The sequence below is a fragment of the Diadema antillarum genome, unplaced genomic scaffold (assembly GCF_040938485.1).
Source record: "Diadema antillarum isolate AM-2024a unplaced genomic scaffold, OU_Dant_1.0 scf00000022, whole genome shotgun sequence".
Classification (NCBI taxonomy): Eukaryota; Metazoa; Echinodermata; class Echinoidea; order Diadematoida; family Diadematidae; genus Diadema; species Diadema antillarum.
The window spans coordinates 805,910-828,227 of record NW_027270911.1 but is presented as its reverse complement, the minus strand read 5'-3'; the positions used below and the strand labels follow the sequence as shown (position 1 = coordinate 828,227).

The 22,318-nt window shown below is 38.2% G+C and overlaps 1 protein-coding gene across 1 annotated transcript; it reads left to right on the top strand.

The window, feature by feature from the left end:
* Positions 1-359: 359 nt before the first annotated feature.
* On the top strand, positions 360-21,679 carry LOC139730276 (protein OSCP1-like). Its single transcript, XM_071641158.1, has 9 exons — positions 360-471; positions 2,799-2,953; positions 12,706-12,873; positions 13,963-14,043; positions 16,260-16,363; positions 17,434-17,644; positions 18,917-19,053; positions 20,324-20,393; positions 21,547-21,679. Exons 1-9 carry the CDS (start codon positions 360-362, stop codon positions 21,658-21,660), a joined length of 1,152 nt encoding a protein of 383 aa, XP_071497259.1. The 3' UTR covers positions 21,661-21,679.
* The last annotated feature ends 639 nt before the right edge of the window (positions 21,680-22,318 follow it).

The window sequence follows — 22,318 nt, the reverse complement described above, 5'->3', positions numbered from 1 at the left end:
AAATAATCCTATTTAAGTTGAGCAGGTTGCACTATAAATTATCAATAAAACATAATTCAAGGCCTAGTTTTGAATAAATGTATTATTTTTTTATGATAATGCTTATTTTTTATTCTTAACGTCGAATAAGAGAAAATAAAAATGATATACTTCAACAAACAATCAAATCGTAGTGACGATATCCAGGGATACATGAACGCTAATTCTCCGTCGCGTACGAAGTACTGCAGCGCATAGCAGCAGCACCAAAGCCAAAGGCCGGCCTGAACGTCGTCCGAATACCTTTCGGAAGCTGGAAGGATCAAATAATTTGTTGTGGTTCTCGTGTGGTGTCAGTCTGCAAAGAGGAGAGTAAGAAAATGTCTCAACGCGCCTTACCAATTCTTTTCATCAATCTCGGAGGAGAAATGCTTTATATTTTGGATCAACGTCTTCGAGCTCAAAACATTCCTATTGATAAAGCGCGTAAAGGTAAGAGAGAGGCAGAGACGATAGATGAGTGCTGTATGGTGACTGGTGTGCTGCTGCAGGTAGTACGCGTACGCGACCGACCTCCTGCACCACCCTGTGCCTTTGAGTTTTTCAGCCCTTCCCGCCCGCGTCGGCATCACCAGTATTTTAATTTACCCTCTCTAGACCCTTCTATATCAAAATAAATGTTTGAAATGGTAGTGTTATGATGTACTTTCGAGGTGCATGTATATCAGTACGGCAGCAGAACCTCTTATCTGAGGTGATTGTCACAGAAAAAAAGAAAAAAAAAGTACAGTTTGGAAGAGAGAAAGAGGGAGAGAGTGATCCTGAGCCTGAGGTGGTACAAGTCTACAAGTACAACTACAAATCCAATGTAATTTCCCAACCCTCCCGCAGGGTATCATTGCTAGGGTTATATTGTACATGGCCAGCCAGGGACTAAGGATGTTCGGTAGCTGTGCCATACCGTGGAATCCCCTGAATGATCCGACCAAAAATGACTAACGTTAGTGTATATTTATTGCTGGGGATATATTCTGCAGAGACTAATTATAAATGCATCCCCCTCCATCCACTCCATCCAGCTCACAACACAAAGTGGGGGGATAGCATGTAACAATTGTTTTGTACTATCACCCCCCATTTTGTGGGACATTTTATTATTAATATTATTATTATAATCATTATTATTGTCATTGTCATCATCTTTGATGTTGTCAACTTGTCTTCCCCCCCCCCCCCCCCCCCCCCCCCCGCGTTTCTGATCCCTGAAAAAGAAAAAAAGAAAAAAAATCTCCTGCCTGTAATGGGATGGCCTCTTTTGAAGCATGACAAAAGACCTTGGGGATCTAGATTCTATACAGGGGATGGGGTAAATGCATGCAATCTTTACTGTTGTTGTTATTATTTCTATCCATTTTATGTATGATTACAAGATAATCTTGTAAATGTCACACGAGGGAAGTGAAAGAGTTCCACCTCCCTTGGCACACAGTAAACGAGTGCCTATCTGGATGTCATTGCCAGTGGCGGATCCAGGGGGAGCGAACCGTGCACCGCCCCTCCCCCCTTTATTTTTTGTTAAAACAAAAGAAATAAAAAGAAAAAAATGGGGGAGGCATGCGTGCGCCCCCCTTTAATTTTGTAAAGGTGCCCCCTCTTTACGAAATTCGTGGATCTGCCCCTGATTGCCGCGCCTGTCAGCACTTGCGCTTTAAAAAATCATTGCTGTGATGAAAGAGATGTGTGAGAATGAGACAATTTCAATCGTCAATGTCACACAAGAAGTACATTTGATTCATGTTTACACGAACACTAAAACAATAATGATGAAGCAAATGATGTAAGCAATCAAGTACAGGTAATCTTCATTTATTGCAACTAATATGCTACACTTGAATGCTGTTCTAAGCATAGTTTTGATCCTGCCATCATTGTAGTCATTATCAATTATTAGCACATCGGACATTATTATCCTTCAATCATCAAGCCAGCAACAAATGTTGACAGACATACAATGACATGCGGGAGAAAATGGTAAAAAAAATATATATGGATATGAGCCAGACTCGTCTAGATTCCTCCCTTTCCTTCTCCCCCTTTACTGTTGATTGTACACAATTATTGAGATTAAAGCTGTTTCACAGACTATAATGATCATGATTGTTATAGGGTAGCTCTTTAATACAACCTATGTAGTACATTATTGTTGACCCCTCGTGCTACATTTATATGTGTGCAGACACAGTCCTCAATTGACATACTTTTGGATCAGGATTGCCTACCTTCCTTTCATAAATGGCTTTAAATGAAATTTCATGAAGCTGTCAGATATGATCCATCTTAACATTTCTGTTAGCCACAACAAATAATTGTATTGACAATTTATGCTAGGGAATGGTTATGTGCATGGTGTGCATTTCTACATGATTTCCAGTAGAAGTACATGTACAAGAACTTGTGGCTTTCTACGAGTACAATTTAGTATTAACAGTAAATTGTACTGCCTACTGGCTTGTCGAATAATACAACACTTTGTACAACAAATGACTGTCACAGAATTACAAATTCTAGTACAAGACATCAACTGAATTAGTTTTGATCCAGTATTCTCATAACTCTGCTATTTAATACTGGACACAAGATTTGCCCACCTCTGATCCCTGATATAAGTTAAACAAACATGAGGGCTAATCCACCAAGTAAAATCAAATGAGTGAATGGAAATAAAATTATGAACCACAAAATAAATACTGTCATGCTCAAGTTTAGATATTCTGAGCAAGAGCTTGATAGTCTTCTTCTTCCTTTATTTTCTCCTGCAGTCATGTATGATATTGTGAAGACAATGTTCAACCAGCGTTTTGTCGGGGAGCTCTTCAAGCCGCAGGACATTTACTCCAAGAAAGCGATGAGGACCGTGTTTGATCGTCTGGCTCATGCCTCAATCATGAGACTCAACACAGCCAGTATGGATAAGGTAAGCCAAACACTAACTAAGAAAGACGAAGTTCGCAAACCCCCCCCCCCCCAAAAAAACAAAAAACAAAAAAACAAAAAAACAAAAAAACAAAACAAAAACAAAACAAAACAAAACAAAACAAAATATTAAGGAATCTTAAAAAATCTTCTTCTCTGGAACCAAAAGTGATATAGCTAAGTTAATACTATGAGCTTAGTACAGTGATGACCGTAGTTTCAAGTTTGTTCATGGCAGAATCAGGAGTACCCCTCTTGGGACCCAGGGGAGGGGTCCTAATGGGGCCCAAATTGTACATTTTTATCTTTTTCTTGAAAATGCCATGATGAATTTTCACCAAACTTGGCAGGTAGCACCCCTAGGGGGATAGAATCTTATTCCCATCAAATGGGCACCATGCCCCACCTTGGGGGCCCCAGGGGGCCTAAATTTGGGCCTAGATTGTAAATTTTCATTTTTTTCTTGAAAACCCCATGATTGATTTTCACCAAACTTGGCAGGTAGCATCCCTAGGGGGATAGAATCTCAACTCCATCAAATGGGCACCATGCCCCACCTGCCCCCCCCCCCCCCCACCCCAGTAAGAATTCTTTAAAGATTTTCTCCAGAACCAGAAGTGATTGAGCTATTTAAGTTTAATACAATGAGTCAGTATATTGATGACTGTTGTTTCAAGTTTGTTCATGGCAGAATCAGGGGTGCCCCCCCCCCCCCACTCCTTGGGACCCAAGGGAGTGGGGTCGGATGGGTCCAAATGGTGATGTAACTTGTACATGTTCATAATCATTGAAAACCCCTTGATGAATATTCACCAAATTTGACTGGTAGCATGCCAGGGGGTTAAGATCTCAATTTTTCAACAGGGCACCATGCTCCCTTTGGGGGACCCGAGGGGGTCCAAACCTCCTACATGTATATTAAGGAATATTTATATAATATTGGATGGCCTTGAGATTAATACAAGGAAATATTGGACGAGCTATGCGCAAATATTGGACGAGTCGAAGACGAGTCCAATATTTTGCTTAGCGAGTCCAATATTTCCTTGTATTAATCGAAAATAGGACATTCAATATCATCATTATTATCCTACAGAGGATTTTAGCAAAGAATGTTTTCACTTTGGCCTACCCTTTCTGTCTCCAACTCCGAGTGCTGTTCCTACTGTGTAGTGATCCTGACATGGGGTATGGTACATGTACACTCTTCAGTGCAAGTTAATCCACTTCAGTCTCTGATAAAACAGTGATCTATGTATCCAAGGTAGCCGTCATGTTACTGTTAGACCGAGATCTAGCTAATTTAGACCAGAATTAGATGTATTTGTATCCGAGATCTGAGAAACAATTTACGTCACATCTACCGTAGATCGTGAAAGATCGAATTAGGCTACTACTACCACAACTAGTCCTACTGTGCTGTATATAACGTACTTGTACACACGTACAACTTTGTACGTACATGTACAGTAACTGTAATATGCATATCGCGCATGCAAATGCAAGCGCAGCGGCGGCGGCCGGCTACATTATATCGCGCGCGGGCTATCTAGCAGTAGCGCTGAGCATGCAGAGCTGCAGATCAATCGTCGCCTTGCGCCTGCATGCACAAAAAAATGCAACTTGTTTTCATCAAACCTAAATTTAACTTCCTGTTATGAAAGTGATATTTTGAAAAATTGTGTGAAAAACAATTTCAACTAATTGATATATGAAATTTGTTTGTATAAACACAGAATTTTAGAAGAAACGATATTCTAGTTAATTCGTGATTAACCAATCACAGACGTTTTTACTTCTTATTTCAGGTCATCTCGTATATATCTCAACCAATCACGGTGCAGTTTATAAAAACTTTGGGGAATCTCCCTCTTGCCGTCCAATATTTTAAATATTGGTCGAGTTCAACAAACTTTTTAAGTGGGTTGGAGGTTATGAGGTGCGTCGACAAAATAACACTTGTATTTGGACTCTAAAAATCCTCTGTATGGATAATAATCAATAATATTCTTCTCTAGAATCAAAAGTGATAGGGCTTTAAAGTGAAAACTAAGTTTCGGTAAGTGCTTGAGAACCCGTTTAGCACCATTTCATTTTTGCTTGCAATATATCGAAAGAGTCCATTAAGAAACTTACTGGCTGACGCGGTTTGCCGGAATGATGAGTCGGTTTGGAGTATTTTGAGAAAAATAATAATAGTAGGAAAACCGACTTTTATTCGAGAAGGCTCCAGACTAACTCGGTCTCGGGAAAAATTCGACCCTACTTCAGACAATTCACACGCAGTTCGTGATCGCCACATTCTACTGGCCACTGCATAATACCAAATGAGGCCTAACTGAATGGACAGGAAAGTAAGTGCGTGCTAACGTAATCCTGTACAAAACAAAAATGACAGCGCGCGGTCCTCAGTTGCTGAGACGCGCGGTCTTTGGAGTTTTTGTTGTTGTTTATCAAGCGCCTTTGATTGTTTTAGAGGTGCTTGATAGGCGCACACTAATTTTGCATGCGCGCAAAAGAGGATTTTGATGCGCGCGTTGTAACAACTCGGACCATTACTGCGAGTAGCCAGAACACGAAGCGCTAATTTATACAGGCCGCTCCCATAGGACAACACTGTACAATCAGAGGGTAGGGACAACCATTACAACTCATACCGCCGTCAAAGCGAAGCCGAGTTATCCCCGAGTCCGAGTTTAGCCTGACCCCGTTCGGGTAAGTACTGAGACTGAACCTTTTTGGTTAATATTTCACATTTTTGTCGTTACCCATCGGATATCTTGTAATAACATCGTTATCCTGCACATTTCCTAAGCATACATTCACATTTGGGAGCGAAATTTGACAACTTTTGCAGGCGTACCAAAACTTTGTTTGGGCTTTAAGTCTTATTTTTCCAAACTGCATAATCCAACATTCTATAAAGTACAACTGTACAGTGTATTTGGCAAGTATTTTTTACCAGTGTGATGGAATACATTGTATGCACCACAACCACAATATACAGTGTAGACACCATGCCCCCAGCTCTCAAAGCTACCCCCACTACAAGTTTCCAATGTTCTCAGGTATAAGAGTCTGCAAGAATGCATGGAAGGTGAACTTGCGATACTCAGGTGAGCGCGAGACCCCCGGGTCTCTTGTTGATAATGAATTAGATTACAGATGTTGTATTACCACTTGACACATATGCTCCTGAAATGTTATTGCCAGCCAATATGGTCATGATTCTAGTATTCAATGGTTGTGTGTTAGTGTTTTATTTTGTAGTCATAATTGCAAACTCTCCTCTGATAAGATGGATACAGTGACCTTTTTGTGAGACTCCAGCACATACAATTTGTACATGTACATGCAATGCATACATGTGCTGATGTACAAGACACTTTGTTAAAGGTATGATGTAGTTTTCATTGAGATGGGGATTCAAGTTTTAACATTTCATGAGACAATTAGAAACCATTTATACTGTATGAAAAATATCAAAGAGCATACAATTCTATGAGGAATTCAAAGCTGGTGTAATGAAATACAGATACATTTGAAGTGGCTGTGATATGCAAATCACAGAGGTCTCAGTAAAAGGTGAGACCTACAGCTGTACCTTTTATTAGGACCACTTTGTTTTGCTTTCTTTTTGGATATCTCATCCTTTTTGAAAGCAAACTTCATCTAATGAACTTTTAATTCCTCTTAGAATTGTATGCATGCTTTTTAATATTTCATGATTAAGTGGTTTCTAATCATCTTACAAAAAGTTAGGATGTGAATTTCCATCTCAACCAAAACTGTATCATCCCTTTAAATGTGTAATTTGCATAGATCTCTATTCTAGCACGTTGCCTGGTTACAAGTCACAACTCTGCAAAATGACATTACTCTAATTCCCTCTCCTAAAATATTTAGTGCAGTGCCTACATGTATATGCAGAGCTGTCAATTATGTATCACCTAATACAATGTATCAGTAACTTTTTTTTTTCATTTGAACTCGTATCAGTTTGCATGCTACAACTGTACAGTAGCAGAGCTATAATGCATTGCGTGTGTACATGTTCTGAGAGGAGACACACACACACGATCACATACATGTACACAGTACACACACCCTCCCTCTCTCTCTCTCTTTTTCTCTTTAATCTCCTTTTAAAGTAAATACTTTATACAGGTATGCCATTTTATTTAGTCTAATTTCTTTTCTTTTTTTTAATCAAGACTTTGAGATCCTAGAGTACAGTAATGGACAGAGAAATGGACCTGTGCACATTACATTCACATTATGTCAGGATTTCAGAGTTAATAGAGCTTTAGATTTGTGGCGCGGCTTTTGAGATGACAATTGCATTGGCGGTTCTCCTCTCTCCCTGTATCGTGTTGCAAAGTAGATTTAGATTATGCGAAGATGCAGCCTATAAAAAGTAAAATGGTTGGTGCCCCTGTATGATTATTGCATCAAGTACAGCTGTACATACAGAACATTGTATAGCTCTCTAAACTGCGTGATTTGAGCAGACACAAAAACGGCCCGGTACCAACCATGAAAACTCAGACAACGCAAGATTGATTTTGATGGGGAATTTAGCGCATGAGCAGGACAGGTTTTTTTCCCCCTACATGTAAATGTCAGCGCTGCAAAAATCTAAAGCTACCTAACATTCATTGTTTGTGTGTCGTAAAATTTGATGTAATAGCACCTGACTCATGAAATTTGTGAAAGTAAGAACTCTTCAAAATGTGTGTAATGGCTGTACCATCCTCCTTCCAGTCCGTGTTGAATTATTATCTGAGTTGAACATCTTGGCTCCCCTTCTTACAATTGTATGGATACATGTACACTGATTCACATCCAATAAATGACCAAAACAAACTAATGCTGTTTGATAGTTTTGTTTCAAGGTTATGCTGTAACAGTATAACAAATAAAACAATTTACCACATCACTGGTAATTTATATTTCGGTCAATGCTATTCAAGTGTATTCAATAGTATTCTGTCTTTAAATCATTCACATTCATTAGGGAGCCCTGCACACTAACCCATTTTTCCTACTGGTCTGACCTGTATGTCAGGCCAGAAGGTACCCAGTTTTTCCATTTTTTACTGGTTCATTCCTGAAAAAGTTTCTGGTTCAACAGTGATTTTCACTGGTCAGGGACCGTCGCACCAGTGCCGGTGTGCAGGGTTGCATTCATGGAAAGTTACAGTGTATCTTTTCTGTTGAAATGCTCTATTACAAGATTTGTATACCCAAGTCACATTTTATACTTCTGATTATACAACAAAATAACAAGAAGATACACTGTAACGCTTTCAGATGTTAAACCTGTATTCCATAATTTTTGTAAAAAGACATCCTCCAACAGAATTCCAGCCTACAATCTGTATGAAGTCTTATCAGATAAAAGTTTAGAAGGAAGTGCACATTGTATGCTGTGGAGAGAAAACTCTGAGTGCAGGGAATATACATTGTACACTGTAATTGTAAGCTGACTTTTATGAGTTACTCTTAAATGATCTATAGTTTCATTTTAATAACAGATTTAACTCACAGCAGTGACTTTTGATTACTCCAGGCAGTTGGGCAAGTGAATTTTTGTAGCACCATGGAAATGTCTCTTTATTTTTGTCAGTGAATGTGTCATAACCCATCCATGTGCTATACCCCAAGTATTTTTATTTTTCTCCTTAAAGGGATGGTATAGTTTTAGTTGAGATTGAGATTCATGTTTCAACTTTTTGTTAGATAATTAGAAATCTCTAAATATGAAATATTAAAGAACATACAATTCTAAGAGGAATTAAAAGTGTATTTGATGAAAATTGGTTTTGAAATGGTTGCAATATCCAAAAACAAAATAAAACCAAGTGGTTGTAATAACAGGTAGTTCCCAGCTTTTATGAGGACCTTTTTTATTTTATTTTTTAACCAGTTTTCATCATTTAAACTTCTAATTCTTTTTAATAGAATTGTATGTTCTTTAAAATTTCATGGAGGTTTCTGATTATCTCACCAAAAGTTTAAATCTGAATCCCCATCTCAACTACATGTAAAAGCACATGTATCATCCCTTTAAGACACCACAAAAAATGACACATATACTAATGTACGTGTAGTTATTATTACATGTACAATTATGTGCAATAATTCAAACACGCAAGATATTTTCAGTGCAATTTACAAATTGTACATGTATGCATAACCTTTTGGAAGCATTTAAACTAATGTATGAAAGCGTACCATCAATTAAAAGCGATTGTTGGCAAGCATGACTTTACCAACATCCATCGTTCAGTAAATATTGCAAATTAGTTGTGCCAATAACAGTAGGTGTTGCCATGGAATTGATTCATAACCAAGAATCCTTGCACTAGCCCCTTTTAACTCATCAATTTCTAGAGAGCACAGTGCTGTAGTTGGGTGATCTACAGTACAACAGTGTACAATGTGTCTTCAGTTCAGTTTAGTTCGGTTTTATTTCTGAGTTTATTTTATTCCTGAAAATCAAACAGTACAAGTACAGTGTATTTTGAACAAAAATGTGTACTGTACAAAGAAATTCACAATTTAATATTTAAATCACAATATAATCTTTGTATTTAAACAGATACATGTGTACACACGTACATGTACAATGAAATCAATGAAATCAGCTATACAATTTATAATTCCAGTCATAGACAGGGTGAAAAAAATGGAGGAGTCTGCCATCTTTTAAGAATGAGTGCTTGATAGTGATGGAAGCCTCAGAAAAAAGAAAAAAAAAAGCAAACAAGCAAATGAGCAAACAATCAAAAAGGAATTTACACAGAGATGGGCAATTTGCATGGAAATTGGCATTGTATCTTCTTCTTGTGCTGTAATAGTGGAAATTTTCAAGCATTTTATGCAACGTGAAAGTAGCGCAAAAATAAAAGCAGGCAAAATTTGTTGCTTGCCATATAGTACATGCAAAACTAGTTTCAATTTTTGATTCCACAGAATTAAAAACAAGTGGAATTCATATAGTAGGGCTGAGTGCGAAAAATTACATGTTATTGTACTAATATGAAAATTCTTACTTCTACCAATTATTGTATAACTTGTGTTCTCTGTTAGTGTTTCATGAATATGATCTACCAGATAAAACAGATCTCTTCATGTGACCACTTGTCATTCATTTTTTGATGGGGACCGTACTAAATTTCCAAAAGCCTCTTCACACGTCAATGGTATAACAATTGTACATCTGGTTCTTTAATTATTGAAGAAGACATAATAACAATATCAGAATTCCTGTTTTGCTCTTATAATTTAGCGACTTCAGAAAATCTCTTTCTGATTTTGTGCAGATCTAATGTTATTTTCATTAAAACAATTACAATCTTATCCAATACAGGATTGTGCAGTGAGATTCAAAGTTGCCAATTTAATAAATTCTTTAATGTTATTCAATTCTGCACCAAAATTACCCATGGACTTTATGGAATGATGATGCAGTCCAGGTGTGGAGGAGTGATTCGACAGATTGCACTTTTATGAAAATCTTTGTTTCAAAGGAGAAGCAATTATCTTCACTCCTGTAATGGAAAACAAAATTTATTTTCCTTTTTTCCCCTGAAGTTGATACATTTGTACATGTTCAATGTGATGTATTTTATGTTTGCTGAATACAGACCTTCACCTTGTTGCTACAACTGTCATTTTTTTTTTCTAAAGAAACAGATCTACCCAAGTGTGAAATACTGCATTCTGAATTAAAATGAATTGCTATGAATACTGTCTAGGAATTCCACTGGTAAAGTTAGAAATCATGATTTCAAATGATTACCACTCAATAACTATGCAATGTCTAATCACAGTACTAATTTTTCAACACTACATTGTGCACAGATTGTTTGTTTTAATTATTTACATATTACTCTCTTTTGAAGCAAAAAAAAAATGAAGTAAAATACTGCAGGCACACAAAGAACAAGAACAATATTCTTTTCTTGACAGCAGAGTATAATGTGGATACAGTACACTGCACAGAGAATATTTGCAAAAGCTCTCTCTTTCATGATAAAGACCTGTCCCTGTCAGAGTATGCACTACACTGTATGTAGCAAACTTGTAGCCTTGATCAGCATCTAAAACATCTAAAACAAAGCGAATGAGAGCAATACTGTTGCATTTTTTTTTTTTTTTTTTACAGTTCTGCGTGCCGAATTAAACCTTGACTTTCCAGGTTAATGAGATTGAAGTGAATACTGTATAGTTAGTGCAAATGATGAAAGCTGCATCTACTTGGTACTTGTTAACCATGCGTGTCTAGCTCAAGGCCAATGCTTTCATTGCCCTTGTGAAAAAAGAAAGAAAAAACAACAACGAATTGATATATTCCACAGCCTTGCGATGGACCTAGTAGCATGTCACTTCTGCTCAGCAGTTTGCTCATTACCTTAATTAGAGATGGGTACCAGTAGGTGGAAACACCACTCCTCATACGCTGTAGATGAACTTTTCTTCTTTTTTCCACTGCTACATATATTTGTGTGTGTGTGTGTGTGTGTGTGTGCACAGCATTTTTTTTAAATCCTTAGTCATAAAGTATTATGATGAATTGTGCTATGCAAGGTTTCAGACATTGAAGCTCACATAGAGTGAATCTATGGGATAAAGGGGGTATCTCACCAGGCTTGAAACTACACATGTGTAGTTCGCGACTAGTTCGCAACTCTAGATTTTGCTACGTGTAGTTGCAGAGACGTCTCCGCAACGTTTCAGAGACGTCTCCTGAAAATTACAGAGTCTCCGATTAGTCGCCAGTTAGTCGCAAGAAATTTAAACATGTTCGATTTTTCGTGAAGTCTCTATGACGTCTCCGAGAAGTCTCCATCAGTCGCGGAGACTAATCATATCCGCAACTGCTGAGACGTCTCCGCGACGTCTCCGCGATGTCTCAGAGACGTCGCCGAGACCTGCTGGAGACCAAAAAAACTGGTGAGAGGTCGCGGAGATGTCTCCGCGATGTCTCTGCGACTCTATTTGACGCCGTTTGACCCACTTTGACATCCTGCCTAGATCTTGAAGTCAGGTGATTTTGACTGCAACAGCTCCCTCTATTTGAAATTTTTTGACACCTGCCATAACTCATATCAGAGACGTCTCCTTGGTGAGACCACAAGACATTTTTATGTTGGAGACATCTCCGCGACTGATAAGTTGGAGATGTCGCGGAAACGTTTCCGTTGGTGAGATACTAGCTATAATGTGCAAAAGTATGTTGTAAGTCCATGATATGCATTAAGCCACTTGTGAGTCTCTCTATTAAAGAGTGACTTGTGTGAAGTAATGTGAAATCTTGTGCAGTGTGCAGAGATGAATGTTAATACCAGAGTGTGCAATCACAACTACTTTATTTTTTTTTCAACCCTACTCTAGAGCAGTCAGTAAAAACATCAAGCTTTGTGCAGACTGGACTTGAGTGTGATACTGAATGGAATGAAACACTTTTGATTGATTGATTGATTGATTGATTGATTGATTGATTTTATTTTGTTTTATTTTATTTTATTTTTTAATTACTTTTTTATACATAGATTACATTATTTTATGCATATATGTATGCAAACATATTTTATTACCCTTATTCACCATATATTCATTCACCGTAAGTGTACGATTCTCACAGTATTGGCAAACGTGTGGCTGGCCCGTGATTTCTTTTACTTTTTTTGAGACAATTCACTGTACCTAAAAGTTTGCATTTTTACAATCTCTTTCCCCGTCCAGCTCTACGATCTGATGACGATGGCAGTCAAGTACCAGATTTCACTGTGCCTCAGACCCAAGGACATCCTCCTGGTCACCCTCAATCACATGGATGCTATCAGGGTCTTTGTGGCCCACAATCCTGCCATCAAGGGACAGGTGGAGGGAGTGTGCAGGCTGCTACTCAAGGTACCTTGACATCCATATCATTGAGGGTTTGCGGTGAAAGTCAAACTGTTCAAATTGAAGTTTGGAATGGTGATGCTTTTTCTTTCAGTCGCATCAAAGGAAAATATGTCTACTGTGCCACATCTAATTAATGTAAAGGAAAAATTTATTACATAAATACATGCTATCACATTTTTCCATGTAAAGTATATTAAGATGTATATTGCTTTCTTGAAGATTCAAGACAGAGAAAATTGAAATGTTACATTTTACAAATAAAGTTTTTGCTCTGTATGTTATGAATTACTTCATTTTTTAGCCTTGTCAGATTTTCTGTAGGAAAGTACTTATATTTTAATTCGTCTTTTGATATTTTTTCACCAAAGTCTTGAACAGCAGATACTTGGAAAAACTGATAGGATGATCTACAGTTTGTATGTGTCTCTCTCTCTTTTTTTAGAGGGTATTATCCAGAAAAAAAAAGGATCTACAGTATGATAGTAGGATAATACAATATGCTAGTGTCTTGTTTTTTATTGTCCTACAATTGTACATGTTGTATTTTGCTCATATAATTTGACAGTTTGTATGCGATCAAATTATACTTTTTTTTTGTCTTTAATAAATGAATCACTAAAGCAGTGCTACAGAAAAATCCATGCTTACAAAAGAATACTTTAAGATTACATTACATTCCATCTCATCTCTTGTGATCTCTTATCAATTGTCTGTCTGCAATTGTACTACAAAATATGGTATGCCTTAAACACAGCATTGAACTGTGCCCTTCTTACATAAAAAGTCCAATAAGAGGCAGTTGCCTCAAATTTATGTAATGCGGCCTTCTGCCAATCACAGCTACGTGTATACGATGTACAGGTGTATCTACATTAAGATTTGTGTTATACTTCATGACTCAGAGTCTGTCACATAATATTTATTCTCCTGGGCAGTATGAAAAGCAGCATGAAACACAAACACATGAACTGAACACAGGATACCTTCTCTTGTAGGTACATTGTACATATTCACATGGCGGTGTCTTTGAATCATGAAATCAATTATGTTGTGTACCAATGTTATGGCCATTGCATTTTGTCCATTCCACAGACATACGCGTTTGTCCCTGTGGGGGAGTTCCAGCTGATTCGACAGACACTTCTAGGTTTCTTTCAAGACATGCATATCAGGGTAAGGCAGTTATTAACCATTGTCTTTATAGTGTCATTACATTCAAACTTTATCATTTAAAAGCCCCCCCCCCCCCCCCCCAATTGAATTTCAGGAGGATTAGATTTTGGGTAATGGAACCATTTTGAGATTTGATTCACATTTGAGCACATGGGCAAGGTGTATTATTATTTTGTTGTACAATGTATGAATGATAAACTGCAAGTCTAAGACGTAAGAATTCAGTACCATACTTGCAGTATAGCATTGATTATTAATGTGGGTAGGAACAGCTGAAAAACAAAAAAAAAAAACATTTTTTATTCCATATACAGGTACAGTGTATATTGTACAGTATATTAGCGCAGCTGATTTTTTTTTTTTTTTTTTTTTTTTTTACATTCTTCAAACTCACATTGCATTTCCAGCTCAATTTGTTCTGGGAATAACAGATTGAATGCTGTGAGACTTTATTAAAAGTGTACACTGAAACGTGTGGCAGGTTTTGCACTTCTGTACCATATTTTGAACATATCAAGCAACCTTCCCACACACTGTACTTGATGATGATGATCCACAGCATTTGTATAGCGCCATATCCAGTATCTGTTATATAGAAACATTCAAAGGCTTGTGGCTCGTATGTGCACATGTATACTTTATCATGCATCGCTGAGTAGGGGATGAGAAGCAGCAAATGGCATCATGCATTCGTAGTTAAGGAGAAGCTTCCTTTCCCCCAGTAGGCATCTCCATCAAAGGAGATGCCCTTTAGAAACGCTCTGAATACCGCCCGAGTTGCCACGTTACCATGGCAACGCAGCCTCTCAAGGAGGCGCTGTCAAGGCCATTAGCAGATGACATATGTGGCTTCGTCACTGATATGCCCGGGCCCCTGCAGAGGCATAGTGGCTGTATTGAGCATTGTACCGTCCCCCTCCTGCCGATCAAGTAAAATGGGTTAGGCAAGTAATGTGCATAGACACTCACCACAAGAGGGCAGTGGAGACCCAATCAATATCTGACAAATCAGGCATTGTTCAAGGTGTCCGCAGCGGACACAGTGGAACAATTAGCAGGGGATCTATACCGCGAGGATGCCCGCATATTAGCACAAAGCTAATTATCATCGACTGAATGCAGTGAGCATGTCCACACTTGTACAAATTAGCATTCCTACAACTGCTGTGTTTACAGTAACTTTAAAATGAAGCTCAAGGCAGCCTTGATGTGATGTGCATGCATGCAGATAGGTTAAAAACTGATGTCAGGAACCTCTTGAACTGTGATGTTACTGTAGCATTGGAGCGGCTATTCATAAAGTTATTATTGTCATTAATATTATTATTACTATCATTATTATTATTATTATTATTATTATTATTATTATCATTATTATTATTATTATTATTATTATTATTATTATTATTGTGATGATGATGATAATTAATAATCATCATCATCATCATCATCATCATTATCCTCATTGTGAACTTCTACTGAAGATTGTTTTGCAGAATGAATAAACAAAGATTTGTTCCAGTCATTCATATTTACCAAAACTTTTAGGACTCTTGTGCCATTTTGATTGGCATTTTGTTTCATGAAGTCTTAGTGCTATGGTTAACAAGTGGTTTGATAACTGTGCATAGTTTACTGTAATGCCCACATACTGGGTTACATGTGGTGTTATTGCACAGGTCAGTGCCAGCCACTGCTTGAGCTGGAGCCCTGCTTAAACAAGAAAGAAACTTGTTTTCCCCCCACCCCTCCTTTTTACCAGTGTGAATATCAAACTTTGTTGTAATTATTGTTGCAGGTTATCATTGGCATCACTGTTTCTCTATAAACGGTGCACCATTGTCACTTTCTACTCCCCGTTAGGAATACTCTCTCAGCAAATTGTAGTCAATTGATTGTCACTGTTGATACCTAACTTTCAAATGTATCCCTCTTGCTGGATATCGCAGCCAATCTTGAGAGTTTTGAAAAAAAATAGAATCTTACTGTGAGCCATCTGTCTTTGTTTGTTATACATGTACATCATTGTCCTTTGTAATCTCACTGTAAATACTATGAACAACAAAGTTAGATTGCATCTCAGAAATATAATCCATTTCAAGTATTAGTGTGATTTCAGTAAGTGAAACATTAATACTATCACTATCACTGTCTTGCCTGAAGTTTTAAATGCACAACATCATTCTCTCCTTCTTTTTCTTCTATTTTTGACATAGGTGTCCATATTCCTCAAAGAAAAGGTGCAAAGCTCCAACGGGCGCTTTGTTCTGTCACTTGGTGGCGCTGTTCCATATGGTACAGAGATACCTGGGACCATAAGGTGAGATGTTAGGGGAGGGCTGTAGTCATTGAAACCAAATAGCATTGAAAAAATACACAGAGAAAACTTCAAATTTTACCAGTTCAATTTTGAAATATATGGCTTCGGAATGACTGCTTGTAAATCAAACCACCTGAATGTAAAACATGAGAAATTATTTTATGTTTTCTCTGTCTTCTTTAGAGACTGCCAAAAGCATTTCCAAGGAGTCTTGAAGTTGGCTAGGTCACAGAAGAATTTCTTTTGTATCAAGCTTTGCTTTAGCACTTGTTGGTGGCATTATATTTTTCGTAATATTCTGAGATGAGACTCAACAATGTTTGTTTGTTTGGTGTTTTTTTTTTTCAAACCTGGCTTTGGCTATTAAAAAGAAATAAGTCTGAAAGTACAATTAGGTACTTAATGAACTGTTAACAGCTGTAATGTAATTACAGTTTAGGTGAAGATAACATTCTTTTAAATTTGATATTCCAAGACAAGACTTAGCAATTTGTTTGTTCAAACCTAAACTTGGCTGCAAGAAGAATTTTTGAGGTGTTATAAGGTCTCAAATGTAATGTAATTGTCATTTACAGTTTAGGTGAAAATACCATTTTTAAAGATTATATTCCAAGACAAGACTTCACAATTTGTTTGTTCAAACTTAAACTTGGCTGTAAGAAGAATTTTTGAAGTGTTACAAGGTCTCAAATGTAATGTAATTGTCATTTACGTGAAAATATTTCGTAGTCTGACTATACAGTTTGAGATTTAAAAAAAACCAGTATTTGTGGTGATTATGATATGTTAATGATTGTGAATCATTTTTAGTGACAGATAAACTCAATAATAAATTATGGAATGTTCTGATATGTCATCTTTGAAGGGATTCTTCGAAATGTTGATGCAAACTTGTTATTCCAGGGATTTGTTTGTTTGTATTTCAGTACATAAAAATTTTGGGGAAAATATCATAACATCTTTGAGCTGCCAGATGTGTTAGAGTTTGAATCTAAGGTTAAGACTGAAGCCTATTTTCTTCCTTTTAATATTTTACCTTGTCTTCTTCTTCTGTTGCTGATATACATCAGATATTTCAACAAAGATGGCAAACAGGTGGAGACGGAGGAGTTTTCGGTCCAGGACAAGTACGTCGCTTCTCCCAAGGAGGGCTGCTTCGACCTGGAAGGCGACCGGGTCATCAAGCTCGGCCGCAACATGTACAACTCGGCAAAGACCAGCGATGCCACAGTGATGGACGACGCGTCAAGCAAGAGCAAGTCCAAGGCATCGGCTGAACAGGTGAGTCGCTCACTTCACCCTGAAATGATTTAAAATTGTTATCCAGCTGCTCCCTGTTTGCTGGTATGCTTTAGATTGGTGGAGAACTCTGGTATCTTACCACCTAAGTCTCTCAGTCCTTTTTCCATAGTCTCCTCCTTTGTTCAATCCTCTTTCCTTTTCCTCACTCTCTCTCCTTCATCATCTTTCTTATTGTTATCTTCTTCTTCTTCTTCTCTTTCTTGCCATAACTGATGTTGTTAGTGTAATCATTGTTATCATTATCATTTATATCATAATTTTGTTTGATTTCTGTTATGATTGTCATTTATTATTAATGTCATCCTATCTTCATAATCATATTCATCATTATTATTCAATTATGGGAATTACCATTCAATTACCAGTAGTGTTATATCGATGATGTTGATGATCATGACGATGAATACCCGTGTTACTATCGGAAAACCAGAAACATTCCTGGCATGAAATCTTTGCAGCATGGAGCCGATAGCCTTCTGTGCAACATGGAACATTTGCAAATTGTTTGTTTGTTTGTTTGTTTGTTCATTTTCCATCTAAGAAGATGGCTGGATAGCCCATATTCAGCTACATTAAGCTGGTCTTCCATGGGGTCCAGTTGGATGTGAGGTGGGACCACCAGATTAAACACCCTGCTCTTTGCGATGAATGAATGAAGCGGGATCTTTTACTTGCATGAGCTGTGACTCTCTCATACACGGGACCTCCATTTTACTGTATGTCCTATCCGAGGGACAGAGTGCTTTGCCTCTTGCTAGAGGGAATGGTATGCTCACAGTCACACACAACATTGCTCGGTCCAGACTCGGGTTCGAACCCGGTCCGCATGATCTTGAGGCAGACGCGCTACCGACTGAGCCACCTCACCGCCCTGCCATTCAGTGCATTGTGTAGACCAAACCTTTGGCGTGCATTTTGCTTTCGCAAATCTTGTCTCCTTGTGAAATTTTCATCGTTAAGACCTGAAGGATGAGATGGATGCTGTCGACTGCACACACACGCATCATTTCTCTGACACTCAACAATAATAAAGCCACAACACCACCAATCATCTAGGAAGAAACGACAAGACACGACTCTATTCCCTTGAGTGCCATGTGTGCGATCTTTCTCTCTCTAGAAGTTTCCCACCACATGGACTTCCTGGGACAAATCATGCATACATTAATTTGCATTTATACACATTCATGACATCGTGCATGTGAAAATTTCTGGTTTTACAGTCTCCTTGTTTCCACCTTTGACCCCCAGGCGTCGGCCAACCCCAATCCCATGGTGAAGGCAGAGCTGAACCTACTGGCCCATCTCATGGGTGCCGTGGAGAAGAAGACTGTGAGCAAGGAGACGGATTTCAGGATCAACATGTTCAACACGGACGAGGAGGAAGAGTGAGTAGAGCCCCTGGTGATGGAGCCTCTGGTTTCTAGCAAAGCACCCTTACCATTTCATCACTCCTCTCTTGGGCAGATCTGGTTTGAGGGATTGATGCGAGAGTTTAGTTATGTTGACAAACAGGTTGTCAGTTTGTTAATGTTTGTTGTTGTTGGTTTTTTTTTTTTTGGGGGGGGGGAGGAGAGGAAGGGGTGGGGGGAAGGGCGGGGGGATCAGCACTTTTCTCTACTGTCTTCCAAGCAGCCCTGTGGAGTGTGCTAAACTTTTGGATAGTGGTTATCAAGTGCAGGGGGCACCTTTGATATGGCACGTGAAACATTTTGATTCCTAATCCTTCACCTTCACATGCTCCTTCATTAAGTTGCTATTAAAGCTGTTAGGCAGGCATTTGTTTCTGAGGTTGTATCCTGCTTTCATGTAGTTCTGTAGGTGTCAATATTTTATGCATGCTTTTTTTTTTTTCATCACCTCTTCTGGCCATAATGAGGGGAGGGGTGGGGTGGGCAGGAGGAGGATACTCTTTGTGGCAATAGAAGGCACATTTCAGTAATTGACATAATTCAAAGAAAATCTGATCACCGTTGTCTTCTGGGTTCTTGATCTTACAAAAAGAATCAACAATGAATGAATCTAAGATGTTATTTCAGAATGAGAGAGAAAGAGAGAGAGAGAGAGGCTCGTACTAGTAACCTTTTCACTCCTTGAATCCCCGGTAAGTTATTGCCAGGTATAGGTCAAATTTCAGCTGTATGGTTGGGGTTACTTTAGGGTTAGTTTTAGGTAAGGGTTAGGGATTGGTTAGGGTTAGGGATTGGTTAGGGTTAGGGTTATGTTTTTATGTTTATGTTTATGTTTATGTTTATGTTTATGTTGTTTATGTTTATGTTTATGTTTATGTTTATGTTTATGTTTATGTTTATATTTATATTTATGTATGACATTTGGAAGAGTCAGACATTGTATTAGCTTTGTTTTTATTTTGCTTTGCTTTTTGCTTAACAGTATCAGAGATGCCAACTCTTATCTTTTGTTAGATTTTCTTTTTTTTTTTTTACCAGAAATATTGCGTGTTTCATTATGAAAATACTGTTTTTCCCAAATTGTATTACTACACATATCTCTTACAGGAAAGGTAAAAATATTGTTTTACACCAGAATATGCCTTTTCAGCACTATAAACACCACATTGGTGTGCATATTGTTGGCAGCCTTGGCAGTATCTGCTTCTCATTTTGTTTTTTTGTACATGATATGTTTGCTCAACAGGAAATTTGCCGCAACTCGTCCACCACCAGACATGTATGATGTCAAGGTCATAAAGATTGATGCCTCAAAGGTTTGTCCACTTTTGATTTGCCTGTTTAGGATTATTTAAATCATGATTTGTTTAACTTGGCTGCTAAGGAAGTAATGAATACTTGTAAGAAAGTAAACCATGGAACCAGTAGCTTCAAGTCCTTACCAAAGGACTGCACTGTGAGAATGAAGTTCTTTACCTATAAAAGGCACAACTCAACACTAACTGTTTTTTCTCTCGAGTGGCCCGTTTGGGCTACAAAAATCTTTAAATCTAAAATTTTGGTGGCAGGAAAAAGAAACGTAGTGGCCTGAAATAAAACAGAAACGTACCAATCCATTTTGAATCTTAAGTGCCCAATTAGGCCACCAAAAGATAGGCTTTGAAATGTGGTGACCCAACATCAGTTTTTCGTAGCCCTGGGCCACCAGGCCATTGCTAATGTTGAGCCCTGCTTAACGGCACTACTGCCGGCAACAGCAGACTCAATCAGGGACCTCGTGAGTGATAATCCTTTTCAAAACCTGCCGTGTTGTAAAGCATCACCTGTTTTTATTTCTTCAATTTGTAGTTTTCTGTTGTTCATAGAAAAGTTTACTGTGTTTATTTTCTCCCACTTGATGAGGCAGATTACCTAGTCAGGTCCTTGCTAGCATTCAGTTGGTCAACAACCATTTTTTGGGGGTCACTTTTCAGAAATACCATAGACATTTGAATCTAAGCAGTGTGTAGTCACTTGTAGTGATTTACTGTAAAACAAGAAATATTCACAGTATGAAACTTTCGCAAATTGTGATTGCCTTCCCTGCCTGTTCGTCATTTTGCCTCTGACGAAGATTCTGCTAGGATCGAAAGCTCGGGCCCTTTTTGACTCCATTTTACTCCACTGGCTTGCCACAATTGGATGAGCAGTTTTCAGCAGCTCTTTTGCTACTCTGCAAATTAGAGCTGACAGCCTTTTCATGAATTTCCACAAGCATTTAATGTGCATTTAATGGCGAAACCTTTTGCTTCCATTTCAATTTTGTGAATCCTGCCTCCTCGCGAAATATTCTAAAGTTTCCTGCACACAAAAATTTCTGCTTTTTCAGTACTTGGAGTCAATTTGTGTTTGCCAGTGATGATTGGCCTAATGGGAGACTATCTTTACTCCCCTATCTCTCTCTCTCTGCAACCTGTCGCTCACTTCCAGAATCAGACGAGCGAAGAGCTGAGCAGAATAATGGGTGACATGTCCATCCCCGAGGCCGGAGGAGTGACCAGCAAGGGCGACGACCTCTTGGCGCTCATGGACAGTGCTACCTAGATCGGCAGTCGGTTCCCAGGGAGCGTGTGTGCTTGGTTGCATGCGTCCATCGTTTTTTTCTAAATGAAAGTTTGTATCCCTCTCTCTTTCTTTGTCTGTCTGTCTGTCTGTCTGTCTTCTCTTCTTCCTCTCTCTCTCTCTCTCTCTGTCTCCTTCTTTTCCTATCTTTCTAATGGCGCGTTTACACCGAGCACGGTACGGGCAATAGGCCGGGTTTTTTGCTATGGTGAGCCAAAAGGAACCATGTCTGGTTCTGTTACAATATCGCTCCCCTGCTAATAATACGGTTACAAAATTAATCTTCTACTGTTGATTTTGTTGCTCTTGATTTTGACATAAGAATAACATTTTGGGTGATTTTGTACCAAATTAATACTGATTCGTTTTTAACAGAACAGACGTGGTTTCTTTTGGCGCACCATAGCAAAAACCCTGTTCCGGGACCCATGTCGGATTTGGTCTAAACGCAGCTTTAGGCTGAATGCCCACTTATATTATCTGCTAGCCAGATAAAAAAAAAAGAAAAAAGAAATACATGTGTACCAAAAAACAAAAAGGGGAGGCAATGTGAAATTCAAACTTTATAGAGCAACTTGAAATGTCTCTTATCATCATGTGATCTTATCTGATAGTCCTTAATGTGTTCTTTGTTTTGATT